General features: G+C 46.2%; 1 protein-coding gene across 2 annotated transcripts in view; it reads left to right on the forward strand.

Moving 5' to 3' along the window:
* SOBP (sine oculis binding protein homolog) overlaps nt 1–16,625 on the forward strand; it is a 163,444-nt gene that overhangs the window by 137,122 nt on the left and 9,697 nt on the right. For both annotated transcript variants that reach the window (XM_047733768.1, XM_047733766.1), the window contains one exon: nt 5,127–7,085. In XM_047733768.1, coding sequence (XP_047589724.1) covers nt 5,127–7,082 — 1,956 coding nt within the window. In that variant the 3' untranslated portion in view covers nt 7,083–7,085. The remainder of the gene's footprint in view (nt 1–5,126; nt 7,086–16,625) is intronic.

Raw genomic sequence — 16,625 nt, forward strand, 5'->3', positions numbered from 1 at the left:
GAAAGAGAGGGTTCGGCAGGAGCTGACTAGAGTCTTCTCGGGATGGTGGTCAGCTGGGATGCGTATAGAACCACGGGCTTGGTTCCCTGCAGACAGAGCCCCTCTGTTACCCTGGAACAGTCTCCTGGGAAGCTGGGCTGGGGGCTGGTGTCTATGAGGTACAGCAGGCATTTGCCCAGAGAGAAACAGAGAAACACACTCTTTTCTCTCTCAAAGACACACAGGCCCATTGGAAAGCTGTGCATGGCAATTACCCGTTCCTTACTAACACTGCCATAGAAACATCCTCCCATTAGTTAAAATGAACCTAAACATACGGGATGTTCCTGGGACATCAGCAACCATGAGGGAGGAGGGCTAGGGACTGAAAAAAAAAAAAAAAACACCAAAAAACAAACGCACTGTGCAGCAAGCCGGGTGATCTGCCGGGCACACAGGCATGGCTCGTTACTACTGTTAGTTCCATTTCACAGAGGAAAAAACTGAAGCTGAAGTTTTCACTGCTAGTAAATGACGGAGCCCACAATCAAACCCATGTCTTCTGATTCCAAATCCCGGGCAATTTCCATAGCATCCTTTGCTGCCCAAGGGCATGGAATTAGGGCCTCGATGGACGTAGTGCCTTCCCCCAAAAAACGGTTGCTGGGACCCTGGGACCTCTGGGTCAGGCTGGAAGCAGGGATCTGGGTGGGGTCAGTTCATGTGGTGAGGTAAGGCAGACCCCAGACTCTAAAAACACTGATTGTTTGCCACATTTAACAGGCCAAGACCCAGAGAACCAGCCTCGTAGGACAAGCTACAATTTCGTTTAAGGAGCTATAACTTCTGAGCTGTTACCTGGGTGCTCTATTTGTGGAAAGTCAGGAGCACACGAAGATTTTGTTTTGTTTTTCAGATTGTTGATGGCATTCAGGGGATTGCTAATATCCTTTTATTGGTCCGTTGCTACAATTGCCTCTGCCCAGATAAGAAAGATTTCAGCAAAAGCGTTTCTTAATTAAATATTGCCTCACACCAGATTACCACTCCGAAGGTGGCAGTGGGTTCCATTAAAGGGTGAACTTCACTCCCACAGTTGACAGCTGATTAATGTGTTAATTAGGAACCCCGACCCCCTCCCCAGTCACCCGCATCTTCTCTTAAGCCCAGTAGAATGTGTATATTATGCCCATGTGGGTAACCTCATGGCATACTTCGGCTTTGACTTTGGACGTTTATGCAAAAATAAAGGCTCAGTTGCCAACATGAATAGCTTGCTTTCTTTCCAGGAGAAATACAAGATGGAAAGAGTTATAGGAACCAGAAGTCCCGCCTTCCAGTTCTCTTCTATCAAGAGCAAGTGATATTTCTGCTGAGGCAGTGTCTTTTGAGTAGTTTAGTGGGTGTAGGTTGCCACACATTTATATCATAGGAAAGGAGTGAGTCCATCAGGCCACTGAGCTTATAAGTACAAACCTGGCAGCCAGCCACCAAAATAGAAATACTAAATGGACTAAAGGAAATGTTCATTCTGTTGTTTAGAATTGGACACATCCCAGGAAGGTAAATTTAATCTTTTTGAGGACTGCCGTTAGAGGGTTGAATGGAATACGCATTTGTTTATCTCCTTTGTGATCTTTTGTCTTCCTGGTGATGCATTATGTATTTGTGATACGAAGCATTTCAGCTGTCCTGCTCAATGGCATTGCATGAGCCGATTGTTCAGCCCCCAGATTGCCATCGTTAAGCGGCTCCGGCTTCAGCTCTGTCCAATCTGGGACCTGTTAGGGAGAGAAGTGGAACCAAAGAGGCCAGATTCCAACAGAAACAAAGCTGGGGTGGAATTAGGGGGAACTCGTTCCAGAGCCCAGTGAGTTGAGCTCTGTACTTCTTAATCTTTATCTTTTAAAATATCTGAAGGAATTCTGGTACTTCTTGGCATATTAAGAAAAAAACTAAAAAAAAAAAAAAAAAAAAATTAAAGCCGCCTGTGGAAAAAGAAAGGAAGATTACCCCCATAACAGGCAATTCAGAAAACCATAGTTTATGAGACACATGCTGTGTATTTCATGGATATGAAAATGTTGTTTTATTAAAGAGGGAGATCTATAGTACGTATTTTCACCTAACTATCACATCTTAAGTAATCAGCTCAGGCTCCTATGATGAAATCTTTAATTACCAGAAGTGTGTCATTAGTTAGATGTGGAATGAATGATGGTACCGTGTTTTATTGCCTCACATGATTTAGCCATTTGTGCCATAAATTCATTGACCTCATCTTAAATGATGTCTCCTGTAAGACAGACTTGATTCATTATTTCTTAAGTGACGGGTTTTTTTCTCTCTAACAATTTTTTGCTTCATCAGAAAGATTGCTTTTCTGTGTTTTTAGGGCAGTGTTCTGAACTGAAATATAATAAGGCAAGAACACACACACATCCACACTCACATTACCCAAAATGAGGCAGTCACAAACTTTCACACTATTACCTAAATGCTTTAGAATGTTGCAGAAAATGAAGCTGTAAACATTAGGCCTTTGCTTTAACCGGAAAGTTTGATGCAATAGAATTTTGCTTTAAAACTTTGATGTCTGAAATTCTTTTTATGTGGAAATAGATAAAATGTGGTGGAGAATTCTCATTTGATAATTGGGATGGATCTGTGAGCATTCCTTATTCATCACTGAATTATTAAAAGTGAAGGAAGTGAAGGAAGGGAGAACATTTAAGTTATATTTAGATTATTTTTTGTGACTCCACTTGAAAATATTTATTTAGCTTGAGGAAACAGAGGAATCCTCTGGAGGCAAATAATTCAATCTGGCAATTTAAAAACCAATTAAGGATTTCAGAAAACTCTTTCCCCTTATGGTTAAAAAATAAGATCCAAAAGAAATATGCCAGAAAATTTGGCATATTATTTTAATTAGTTTAATTCACTGATAATATTTTTTAAGTTCATGATTAAAGAAGCTATATTTGATCTTTTCCTTCAAGCTTACAAATTTACATTTTAGGCTTTCTATGGGTTCTAATACTGAAATAATCCAGTGGCTTTATTTCGTATAGGGATTTAAATGTCACATCATTACGTATTAACTTTGTAAAAATGATCAGGTTTTTAAAATAATAACTTACTTGCCTCAAGGTTTAACTACTAGTTTATTTAACCATTATCTAGATAAGAATTTTCAAGGTCTGCTGGGTTTTGTGTGATTCTTTTCATCAGAGGCAATTCTGCACTCACCTGTAAACTTGCAGATTTCTCACCTATGATTTAAAAAAAGATTCCTATAATTCTAGAGAAACCTGAAAATACTGTACTGAAATGCAGAAGTATATTAGTATTGAAATTATTCATCTTACAACAAGGATTTTTGAAAGGGTAATTTGATATGAGACTACACAGAAAACGAATGTGTGCCATTAAGTGTCTGTTACTCAGTCTCACGCCTTGCAGTATATTACCTGCAAATATCAGTGGGGGAAAAAAATGAGAAGGAAGAGAGTGGATTTACACATACAGACCCACATCTGCCACAAGTGCATACACCCCCAGTCACATACGAGCATGCCACCACTGTTTACAGTCAAGGAAAGCTGAGAGTTAAATGAGATAAGTAATCAAATGCCCAGCATATGTTGTTTTTGCATTGTTGATGCGACCAATTGTGATTAAAAGTTATCATCTTTTAATGCTATCCGTTTACCATGGTTAAAAAAAAAAAAAGGCAACAACACTGCACCAACAACAGAACAACAGGCACCCTCCTCAACAAAAACAAGTTTCCATTTAGAGCAATATTGGAAACAATGCTTTATGGAGGAGAGCTTTGAATTCAGTGAACTCACCATTGCACAGCATTTCCGAATTCTTCCTCCACTGCTGTATGGATTGAGTGCTAAGAATATGATTTTAAAAAGAAAGAAAGAAAGAACTTTAGATAGAAAAAGAAAAAAAGAAAAAGAAAAAAAAAATGTGTGTGTAATTTCCAGTCAAAAAAGTAAGGCACTGAAAGAACTACTGAAAATTTTGACATCTGTTTATCTGTTTATAGCTATGGCAAGATTACTCATATTAATTCTTGTTTAAAATGCCATATGAAGGAAAGACATTTGTGCAAACAAGAGTCATATTTGAATTGTAGATCATGTCTTCACCATCTGTGAGAGCTGATGGTGTTGCAAAATTAATGTGTTAATGAAATCACAATAATTTCTCCAAAGTAATGGGTTCCGAAGCCGAGAATGACTATTTTTTGAACTTTGATGTCTAGTGATTTCCAATTGGGAAAAGCTCTCAGCCTTTAATTAGTTCTGCAGCCCAACTTTAAAATAAATTTGGTGATATCTTTCTTTTGCCAGGAGTAGATTTGAAGGGGAGGGGAGGAAGCCATAACAACTTTTGGAAACCGTTCTCTGGTGTTTGAAAAGTTGTTAAATAAGACCGCCTGCCAAGAAATGTCACCAAAAATTCTGACTACTGAGAGCGAGTGGGCAAACAGCTCAAAAAATAATTCTAGCTTGGTGCAACATCACAGGTTGGGAATAGCTAAACCTCACACAGACTTCATGACTAATTCCAAGTTTCCCTTTGGAAGCCAGACATAATGATGTTCCGCGCTTTGTGTTATTGGTTAACACAGCACAACCTTTCCAACTGCATTATTGAACACAGTCAATAGTGTAAAGTACTTTGCGTGAGGAGAATTTTATGGGGCTCTGTTTCAAAGGCCGCCAAACTTCTGGAGAATCCTCTTCTCCACAACCATTCACATTTACATCTCCAGGGAGCCTCCTGGACAGGTGAAAATATGTGGGCAGGGGGATGTACGCCTTTCTGTCAGACCCCCCTTTGCGTTGAGCGTCACGGGCACAACACGGTTTGGGGTTGTTGTTGAATTGTTTTTCCTGGAAAATGGTGATAATTGCTATTCCCAAGAGTTACTATTTAAAAAGCATGTCTGACTTCCAAGGAGAAATCATTTGACAAACATTTAAGAATGTTACCTTTCGGAAAGAAACCCTTCCGCCTGTTCGAAAAATGGTGATAAAGTTTGAAAGAACCTCTATGTGAAACACAAAACATGATCTGTCAGAGGAAATTGCTTATCTTGTTTTCTTTTTATTGCTGTGTTGTAGGTATGTGACTGGTGTAAGCACATAAGACACACAAAAGAATACCTGGATTTTGGGGACGGGGAACGAAGGCTTCAGTTCTGCAGTGCAAAATGTCTCAATCAATACAAAATGGACATTTTCTACAAAGAGACACAGGCCAATCTTCCAGCTGGGTTGTGCGGCACACTACACCCTCCCATGGAAAATAAAGCAGAAGGCACCGGGGTGCAGCTGCTCACTCCAGACTCTTGGAATATCCCTCTAACAGATGCTCGGAGGAAGGCCCCCTCCCCAGTGGCTGCAGCTGGCCAAAGCCAGGGCCCTGGCCCATCGTCGTCCACCACCGTCTCTCCATCTGACACTGCCAACTGCTCTGTCACTAAAATCCCCACGCCAGTGCCCAAGTCCATGCCCATCAGCGAGACGCCAAACATCCCTCCTGTCTCCGTCCAGCCACCTGCTAGCATCGGGCCTCCCCTCGGTGTCCCGCCTCGCAGCCCTCCCATGGTGATGACCAACCGCGGCCCGGTGCCGCTGCCCATCTTCATGGAACAACAGATCATGCAGCAGATCCGCCCGCCCTTTATTCGCGGGCCACCGCACCACGCCTCCAACCCCAACAGCCCCCTGTCCAACCCCATGCTCCCTGGCATTGGGCCCCCACCCGGCGGCCCCAGGAACCTGGGCCCCACTTCCAGTCCCATGCACCGGCCCATGCTGTCGCCCCACATCCATCCCCCCAGCACCCCGACCATGCCTGGGAACCCCCCGGGCCTGCTGCCCCCACCGCCCCCGGGCGCACCATTGCCCAGTCTCCCCTTCCCGCCGGTGAGCATGATGCCAAATGGCCCGATGCCAGTGCCCCAGATGATGAATTTCGGGCTGCCATCGCTCGCCCCGCTGGTGCCGCCTCCCACCTTGCTCGTGCCATACCCGGTGATCGTGCCCCTGCCTGTGCCCATCCCCATCCCTATTCCCATCCCTCACGTCAATGATTCCAAGCCCCCCAACGGATTCTCCAGCAACGGGGAGAACTTCATTCCGAGCGCCCCTGGCGACTCTTCAGCGTCCGGAGGCAAGCCAGGCGGACACTCCCTGTCCCCCAGGGACTCCAAGCAGGGCTCGTCCAAGTCTGCGGACTCGCCGCCCGGCTGCTCCGGCCAAGCCCTGAGCCTAGCGCCCGCGCCCGCGCCCGCGGAGCACGGCCGGAGCGAGGTGGTGGACCTGACGCGGCGCGCAGGCACCCCCCCGGGCGCGGGCGGCCAGCTCGGCTTCCCCGGCGTGCTGCAGGGCCCGCAGGACGGCGTCATCGACCTGACCGTGGGCCACCGGGCCCGGCTACACAACGTGATCCACCGCGCGCTGCACGCGCACGTCAAGGCGGAGCGCGAGCCGGGCGCCGCGGAGCGCAGGACCTGCGGCGGCTGCAGGGACGGCCACTGCAGCCCGCCAGCCGCCGGCGACCCGGGTCCGGGCGCCCCCGCGGGCCCCGAGGCCGCCGCGGCCTGCAACGTCATCGTGAATGGCACGCGCGGCGCCGCCGCCGCGGCCGAGGGCGCCAAGGGCGCGGAGCCGCCGCCGGAGCAGCCCCCGCCGCCGCCGCCGCCCGCGCCCCCCAAGAAGCTGCTGTCGCCCGAGGAGCCGGCCGTGAGCGAGCTGGAGTCCGTCAAGGAGAACAACTGTGCTTCCAACTGTCACCTGGACGGGGAGGCGGCCAAAAAGCTGATGGGGGAGGAAGCCCTGGCGGGGGGCGACAAGTCAGACCCGAACCTTAATAACCCCGCGGACGAGGACCACGCGTACGCTCTGCGGATGCTGCCCAAGACGGGCTGCGTGATCCAGCCTGTGCCAAAACCCGCGGAGAAGACTGCCATGGCGCCGTGCATCATCTCCTCGCCCATGCTCAGCGCCGGGCCGGAGGACCTGGAGCCTCCGCTCAAAAGGAGGTGCCTCCGAATTAGAAATCAGAATAAGTAAAAGGTTTGTATGTCCACCGGGGCTCTCCTCCGCACGAGCCCGTGCACCTCTCCCTACTCCTTACGAGGCAGACGCGCGAGAGCGCTACCGGGATATTCGTGTTTTTACCGTGCGAGTTTTAGAGTTCACCTAGTGCGGTCACACGCTGTCACCATTTTGATCCAACATCATTCCCATTTTACAGCCGAGGAAACTTCGTCACAGCAGGTAGATGCCGTGCCCGAGGTGACTGACTTAATGGTGAAGCCCCATCTTGCACCTGACTTGAAACATTATCTAGTTAACCAGACTTCTATTCTTAAGCCCATCTCTGTAATTGACCCTGTTGAAGAAGAGGGACGGTGTGGGGAGGAGGGAGAGATTCTTTGGGACCCTTAAATGTTCAGACATGAGGTTACAGAGCTGTGGTAAAGGTGAATGAGTCACTTCCGGGAGGCGGGTAGGCTTATTGGCACAAGGTCTCGACTCACCAAATTTTCTCAAAAACCACAGGTTCCATGTGCAAGATGAGAATACAAACTAACTTTCTTACGTGTTTATGCCAACTGAACTCTGGGCCCCTAAGCCCCATTTCTGTGGCAAAGTGTTGGAAGAGTGGTCCATAGGTCCTGTTGAGGGAGGCTCTTCCTTCCTCTTGTCCTGAAGCATTCCCTAGGGCAGGCCTCCAGCATTGCTGACCAGCTTTGCCTTCTCTCCTTTCGGGGGCTCAGTGGCTCAGCCGGTGGTTTGCTCCCCTCTACGGACAGTGGGAGAGGTTGACAGGCGAGAGGGCCACCCTGCCGAAGCGACTGGGAGTCCGTATGTCCGACCTCATGAAGGGAAGGAATCCTGCTTCATGCGCTATGAGCTATTGATAATGAGTCCAAAATCTCAGCAAGGGGAACAGGAACTAGCACGTGTAGCACTCCCACCAAAGCCAGACGTGGTCTCTTGTGAGCCTCCCACCAGGTGGCAGAATTGGTGTCATCTCCACCTTAGCAAGGAGGAAGATAAGGCATGGAGGTGTTGTCCAAATGAGAACTAGCAAGTTGGGGAACCAGTATTTAACTCTGGCCTGCCAGCCCCAGGCCCTCCGTCCATCCAGTTGAGGCTTAGCAATGGTTTGTGGAGAGAAAAGGAAGAGAAATGAACATTTGCTGAGCACCTGGTTTGTGCACAGTTCCTTCCAGGAGCTGGGGAGAAACTAAGGTGACTATGATTCAGTGCCTGCCCTCCACTTAGTCTGGTGGGGACATAAACCCAGGGAGGAAGGAAGCCTGGGTAGAAGTGGACCATATAGGAAGAACGGCTGGCTTACGTTTGCATGTACAGGCCCCCTTCTAAGTGTTTTTTAGTACTATTTATTTGGATCTGGATCAATGTGATAATTATTGTTGTCTTCATTTTACTGATGAGGAAACTGAGATATGGAAGTTAAGTAAGTGGCCCAAGATGACCGAGTTAGGAAGCAGTCAAGATGCAAATCCAGGCTGTTTGACTCCAGAGCTGCATTTTCTTTCTTTTTTTTTTTTTTCAAAGATTTTATTTATTTATTTTTTGACAGAGAGAGATATCATAAGTAGGCAGAGAGGCAGGCGGGGGGGGGGGGAGCAGGCTCCCTGCTGAGCAGAGAGCCCAATGTGGGGCTTGATCCCAGGACCCTGAGACTGAAGGCAGAGGCTTAGCCCACTGAGCCACCCAGGCGCCCCAGAGCTGCATTTTCTTGAAACCACTGTAAGAGAATGGGCTAAATGGTCCCTTTATTGTCCTACTTGATGAAATTCTTTTATTCACCTTAGCTGTCTTGGGGAAGGTTCCTAGACAAAAACCAAACATATCTGCCAACTTTTCCAAGTGTTGAGACAGTGTTCAATTCTTTCTTTCTTTCTTTTTTGACAGTGTTCAATTCTTGTTTTTCCAGCAGCAACAACAAACCCAAATACCAGCCCGTTACTCCACAGTGGGAAATATAAATGTGGGCCAGAAGCCTGGATATGGCGTGACCAGACCATTGTCTCCATGTTGGCATATTTACATGGGGACCTACCTCACAGCCAGAGGCTTGTTTGGGAAGCATAGGGCTAGCGCCAGGAGGCTTGTTGGGCGGTTCGAGAAGGCTTTCCCAGTCACCATAGTTTGAGGTTTCCTTTTCCATTGCTGGCTTTGCCAGTAGCAGCAGAACACTAAAAATCAGCTCACCATCCTTTCTTAGCTTTACATCTACAAATTCTGCTGTCCGGAGACAGATGAACTGAGCCTTCTCGTAGTCAACCTCAAATGGAAATGCCCCTTATATCTCCACCAGCATAATTTGACCCGGTTAATAAAATAGTGAGCAACAGGAAAGTGTGGGATGAAGAAGTGATGGCCTTTAGAAAGCCAAAAAGCATTGGGAATTGGAATTTTAAATATATTCTGATAGCAATCATTCCTATGAGGTTATGGGAGGAACTGGAGGGTGAACAATTTTACTGCCATTACTGGAGTGAGAAGTGACCAGGCCAAGAATAGTGCCACTGGTCCATGAGTAGCGAGGGGCCCAAAGAACATAAAAGCATGAGATATATGGTAGCTGTTTGGATGATATATGTTGCTGAATACAGAATCATATTAGGGTCTCGTATGTGGACCAGAGTCATTACGAAAAATATTAACCTGGCTTCAGCCAGTTTCAGAAGATGCAGTGACAAAATTGCCCATAGCCCCTTGAGATGGGAGAGTTCTTTTTATGATGGGTCCCGTAAGAAATTACAGCTTTTCTCTAAAGTCAGAGACACTCAGGCTTGGCCAGCTCCAGTAAGGTGACAAGGCAAGTGATTTAAGATGGGGAAGAACTGCCTCTCCACTAAATCACATTTCCTCTTGCCCTCTGGAGTTACGTGTCACCTCGAAGTGCAGTCTCAACCTGCCATAATTCACTTACATCCTCTGACCCTTCTTGATTCTCTGTGCACATGTGGTGCTGTTTTTCTTCGGTGCCTTCAGAAACCCAGCCCATTCATATGGTGGTGGAAATTGGAAATGCATCCGTTAAATAAAGGTCGGCATGGCTTTTGTGCCCTGACAGTGAACACTGTTGGTGATGAGTTAAAGCCAAAGTGGAAAGCATTAAACCGGACTGAGTTGTGGGGCCCGAGGTGTGGCTGAGTGATTTCTCCATGTGCTTGTTGGTGACTCACACACTATTTCTCTTGGAAAGTCTGTTGGTAACTTGTCAGGGTTCTTCGTACTTTTCCCCTGTGCCTGCCATTCTCCTACCCTATTACCAGCTTGTTTGTTTATCATCTTAAGTAGATTCAAAGCAGACTGTATCTTGAGATCAGTAATCTGGGGAGCTACAGTGTTCTCCAAAGAAGCCATCAGATTTGCTACTTCTTGGCCAATATGAGGTTTGGTGTTTTTTTGGTTTTGTTTTTGGGGGGCTTTGTTTCCTTTGTTTTTTCCATTTTGAAGTGATTCGAAATTCCTGGTTCCTGGTTACCTGACTTTATGCATTCTTCCTGGTTACCTGACTTTATGCATTCTTCTTTGTTGATACGATTACAAATGATTTCAACGAGCAGATATTGTCTTAGATGCAGAACTAATGAGGTTTTAGTCGAAGACTTTGGAAGATTGTATTCTTCCTTTAATCTTCAACTTTCAAGGCTCCAAATACCAGTGCGGCAGCTTCTGTAGGCTGGAAAAAATATTCCTCCAAATAATAAGAAAAACAACGTATAAACATTTTCCAAACTATTCTATCCACAAAGAATTCCATTTGTAAATGGAATACTCCCTTCTTTGTCTTTGCCTGGGAGCTTGGGGGATAGCTGTTTGTATTTGTACATTTTCTGAATTTCTACAGTTTACACTTGTTTATGGTACATTGGGGAGTTCAGAGTAACCATTTGCAAATGTTTGAAGATATTCAAAAGAAAATATCCCCCCTCCTCGATTTTCCAGGGAAATGACATATTCTAAGTAAAATAATCAATGGAAAAAATGTGTACCATGAGTAACCTTTTCACCCTCACTTTTTCCATCCCCCTGGAGCAACAAGTCCATACAACTTCCACCTTTGTGGCTTCCAGATTTCGTACATGTTTCTAAAATAGGAAGAAAATCTGGGACTCTTTTCCCTGGTCCCAATTCCATGCTGCTCCCTCTGCCTCAGCAGCAGGGGTGCCTCCCACTTTTTTTTTTTTTTTTTTCCTCTGGGAGAGCTGGAGGAGGCAGCCCTAGTTGTGGCTTCTTGGAGTTTAATCATTAGTCTGGTTATGGAGCCACAGTCCTGAGAAGGATGATCTCAAGGTGGGGGGAGGGGTGCTGACCTCTTCAGGAAAGCCCGAAGGGTGGAGGTGATGGGTAACTCTTTGCCAGTTTAGTTTCTCCAGCTGGGAAACTTGAGAGAGTCAGCTGCCTGGGAAGTCAGATCCATACGTTGGAAGTACTCCTTTGGCTGCCTGCTATGAAGGCAAGGAAAAAGAAGAAAACCTGAGACTGAGAAGAGGAAATTGATCCCAATGGGGTGTACTCAGACCCTCTGCCAGTCTGGAGATTCTTAATGTCCCACTACATGGGGTTATGGAATGTGTGAATTGGCCACATAACCCCTGATGTTCAAGTTTCGGCTGTCTGTCAAGATGCAGAGGGCTGTCCATTTCTAGGTAGGTGTAATTCACAGAGTTAGAGAGAAACCGCCAGGTCCACCTCATGGACACGTGTGAGTGGGGAGGAACTGCTGGAGCTTCCTGTGATCATTTCAGATGTGTAGAGGAGACTTTTCTAGATTGCACAGAGTCAAGGTCGACCTTAGCCACATCTCATTCAGGGCCTCTGGCTGTTTTAACCCGTGCCACAAAGGGTGGTTTTAATGTGCAAGCATCTGGCTTTTGGATGTTATTTCAATTAGATTACGGTGCAATAGGAAAGGATGTATGTGACCAGGTATTTACTTCTTTCAGATGGAGCCATAACTCTCTGTCTTCAGCAGGGCTCAGACTAGGGTGAAGTGAGAGGGTTCTCAGTGCACAAACTCGAAAGCACTCAGTCTCAGGGGCGTGCAGGTGCCGTGCTAGTCCCGGCCTGGCTTCCGGGCCTTCTGGCTGATGTGGCTGCTTCTTCAAGCTGGTCTTCTGCTCCCTGGACTAGTCCACGGGTGGCCTTCAGCAGCCCCCCCGGAATTCCAGGGCAGGTGTTACATACCTGTGCACAGAGGCATTGTCTTTGGAGGAGAGGTCCGTAGACCTCAGCTTCCAAAGAACTATGCCTGACATCTTGGAAGGATTATTTGACATCATCACGAAGCCATATCTGAGCTGGAATTTTCCTTGTCTCTCTGAGGAAGCCGATTTAATGGTAAAGTTTCCTTTAAAACAGAGTTATCTGTAGCAGTTTTTGCCGTGGATGGACCTAATATCACAGAACTGCCGTTGCCGCGATATAACATAAGACTTGCCTCCAGAAGATGGCTTTAGTGACAAAAGGCAACAGTCTGTAGACCCTCCAGGTCCTGTGAGCACAAGAAAAGGTAAGCAAGAAAAGAAACAAGTTAGATACTTCCCCAGCCCCCTGGAATTTGAGGTTTCTACTGTGGAGGGAGACACTCTCCTTTAGGGGACAAGCTTCTGCCCTACTTTCGAGGACGAGGGAGCAGAATGGCTAGCATCTGGGAAGTGGACGGCTCAGTAAATACCAAGGCATTGATGGAGCCGTGTCTGGAAGTGCTACCCATTTTCCCTAGCTCACTAGCATGCTTCTTCACCCGGAGACACCGGGCTTGGAGAGAGTGAAAGCTTTGGATCACTTCTTAACAACCCATTGCTCAGAAAGGTGCTAGAAATAAACTCCCTGTCTGATTTCCAACGAATCATCTCCTTGCCAGCCTGAGCGGCTGCCTGGGCATCATGGTTCAATCACTTACACCTACCTTCGTGCAGACAAGTCTTAGGGAGGGCCAGAGGTATTTGAAGACCAAAATACACTCAAGCACACTTACCTCATGTGGTGAAAGACCTCCACCCCCAGCACGCTGCCTTTTCCAGATTCTCTTGTCAAAGAGATTGTTCCAGAGGGATAGAGGTGGCCGTTCTGTTTCCCTTCACCCCATCCTGCAAAGAATTATTGCGTGTTCTTTGGTTGCCAGTCTAAATGGACAGCACTTCATACGTGAATGCACGTTAAGGTAATGCATTCTGCATGCGTATGCTTTTTTGTGTGTTTAATATCTCAAAAGCCTAAAAGGAATCCATTTCTGAGAAACAAATAAATTAGCTTTAAAAGATAAATGATGTAATGCCGGCATCCTTTAACAGGGTCCCATTCTCACGGAAAAGGGGTCAATGCCCTCTCCGAGGCCAGCTCGAAATGTTGACCCCGTAGAGCTCTCCTCCAAATTTGTGGATTTCCACAGCATTCTGCCTGACAACCAAGTGGGATGGGGTCCGGCCTGAGAACGTGAGGCCATCCACGAAGAGGGAGAACACACACGCTCACACACAAACACCCATTATTTCAAGGATCATTGAAAAGATGCTTAGTGACAGCAACCGGAGCAAAAGCAGATGACAAGAATGAGCAAAACTTGAAACCAGGCTCTTATGCTTTAGAATGGCTCCCGAGAGCACGGCACATTCTTAGATTGGGAACCAGTCCGGCTGCCCCCGAGATCTTTTAACTCTTCGCTCCTCCTACTGAGCTGGCATAAGCAGTAGCCTGTGTGTGCAGTTCTATCAAGTTTTCCCAGCGCCTTCTCTGAATAGAGAGAAGGGAACTGCCTTTCCACAGAGCCACGGGGTCCAGACTGTGACAAATCAAAGCTGCCCAGCGCTCCCCAGCCTCATCCCACCCTGCTCTTGCGCTGTGCTGCTGGATGTCTCATCGTTTCCCCCATTGAGCCTCTGGTGTGTTGTCTCTCTTTGATAGCAGGCTGTGTTTTGTTGCGGGTAAAAAGGGAGGTAAGAATGTGGCCGAGAGCGTTTATGCAACAGGAGGGAGAGATACACTTTATAGACTCATTTGATATGAACCATTGACCTAACATCCCCAAAAATGCAATTAAAAAGTATCTCTCTCTCTCTCATTTGCATGGCTTATTTCCCCAGACATGTGTTTGGTATTGAAAATGAATGGTATTCCCATTCAGCATGTGTCCCAATTTGTAATGATATCCTCCTTGCAGCTGGCCGAGTTCTCGAAGTGTTTCTAAAATGTTGCTGTCTTAAATTTGAGCCAACCTACACTAACAAATTATCTAGAAGCAAAGTGGCTAAGCTGCGTTTGGTGAGAGAAAGGGAAACCCTATATTTCATCCTTCAGCTCTTGTTTTGGAAATTCGGGCTGTAATGTGATCTTTTTCTAAGGAAATCTACACACGCACACTTTAAAAATTGTGCAGCTTGGGTGTTGTGGGAGCAAGAACGATCAGGTTTAAGTTTCTCTGCAAAGTTCTGCATCCCATCAACAAGCCCTTTTGATATTTTAAACCCATATTTAGAGTAATTTAAAGATATTTGGAGCACATGTGGTTAAATGTAAAACTTTGTCATTATGATTTGTTAGATGCTTATACTTTAAATATTTATAAGCCATTTTTAAGTACTTTATCCAAAAGCTTTCTCCCACTGGAATACTATAATTGAGTGGTATCCGAGCGTCATTATATAGAGAAGATACGGGGTGAAGTCACAGCAGCTTGCATGCACGTTCTTCCTGCTTTTCTGGTTTTAATTCAAATGCTATTTTTAGTAGATTCTGCTTATTTAAAAAATGTATAAAAAGTCATAAACAGGGTTGGTTGTGAGTTTAAAAAAAAATGACCCAGTTCTCCCAAAGGTAAAATGTTCAACTTGAATTGTATTGTGTCTCACCTCTTTGTCTTACCCTGGGAGAAATTAGTGAGACTTTTCCGGGAGAGTGTTGGCTCTAGATCTGTGGCCATATGAGTTTAAAGTGTCATATCGTTCCTCTGAAGTGTTTTAGGGGCAATTTATTGGTGGTTAGATTGGACCCTTTATGATTCACCTTTAGCTGTCTTGGAAACTAAGACCTAGGGTCCCGTCTTTATCAGAGGTCGCCTTTTCATGCGCTTCATATGAAAAAGAGGAGGGGGGGGGAAACCCAAACTTTTTCCACACTCAGAATCCATTTAAGCTTCAGAGGTTATAAATTTCAGACTGACCACAGGCCTCTGGGGCTCACACTCTTTTACGGCTGGCAAAATACAACTTTCTGGTAAGAACGGGGAAAAGAAGGCTTAAAAAAGGCTCATAAACTTGCTTGGACATCTAATAGCTCTTACCAAACAGCATTTTCATGAGTTAAGTGTAAATGAGTCAGAAACATATAGATTGAATTTCTTCTAAAATACACATGGGTTTAAAAATTAAGGCCAAAGTGCCTGGCAAAATAAGTTTTGGTTTTAGCCAAACCCCAAATGTTTGAAAAAAAGTATTTCTACAATTTGCCAAACCAAAAATACATCCAGGTCCCTCCATTCTTCTCCTTTAATATGAAGGCATCGTAAGCATGGGCCTTAATGTCTTAATGTCTATTATCATATCCACCAAGGTTTGAGCAACACAAATCCTAAATGTTGATTGAAAACTATGAAATATTTTGGAAAAACTTTGTGGCTCTGCAAATGAAGGTGAGGGGCTGCTGGTTCAGAGGTCCGATTTTGACAGCTCTCTTCACTGTCTGATCATCTGACCAGTTGTGTATGTGTACAGGCGTGCACACGCACACGTGTGTGTGTGGCCTATGCAGAAGAATAATAGCTTTTAAAAATATTCTGTATTGGAGTTCTTAATTTATACTTAATTCATATTTTACAGTCTACAAACTTAAAAAACTCCCAATCATTTCTAAATAGAGGGAGGCAGCCCCCTTTCACTTATTGATAGAGATGGTCTTCATGTATTTCCCTAGAGAATAAAATATATCCATTTAAAAAAATATATCCATTTTTAACTAATGATATCTAATGTTGACTTTGTGCAGGGACACTGTTGTCAAGAGACACAAGGGAAGGGAGGGAGAGAAGGAAGGAGGGAGGGAGGGAAGGAAAGAAGGGAAAAGAAAAAACGGGGAGAGGGAGTGGCAGGTGTTCTTGACTGTTTTGAGGAGCTAATAAACTGCTGGGAGACACAGGAAATAACCAAGGCAGCTTCTCCAAGCTCCAGGCAGAGCTGCCCGTCGCCGTGGTCCCACAGACAGGGTGCTTCAGGGAGGACAGGGGCCTGTGCAGTTCCCTCGGGGCTGTAACTGACTTTCTAGCCCAAGGCTGGCCAAGGGGGCGCGCAGGTATTCGTGGACTAAATGTAGGCGAAGAGCCCCAGGAGAGCAACAGCGAATGGAGTTACCCTGGGAGGGTTCTAGAAAGCACATGAGTTGGGAGTTAGGCCCTAACTCTGGGGAGCGGCCTGGACTGTCAGTCGGGAGTGTCAGGCTAAGGAGGGCTATGGGATGTGAAAAGCCACAGAGGCGGAGGGCAGTGAGCTCCGTAAGGGGCAAATGCCCCCCGCCCCCCATTTTGCCAGGCTGGGGCGGAGCCTGGAGCCCTGGAGGAGGGCAGTGAGCGCC

Source organism: Lutra lutra, chromosome 6 (assembly GCF_902655055.1).
Source record: "Lutra lutra chromosome 6, mLutLut1.2, whole genome shotgun sequence".
Lineage (NCBI taxonomy): Eukaryota > Metazoa > Chordata > Mammalia > Carnivora > Mustelidae > Lutra > Lutra lutra.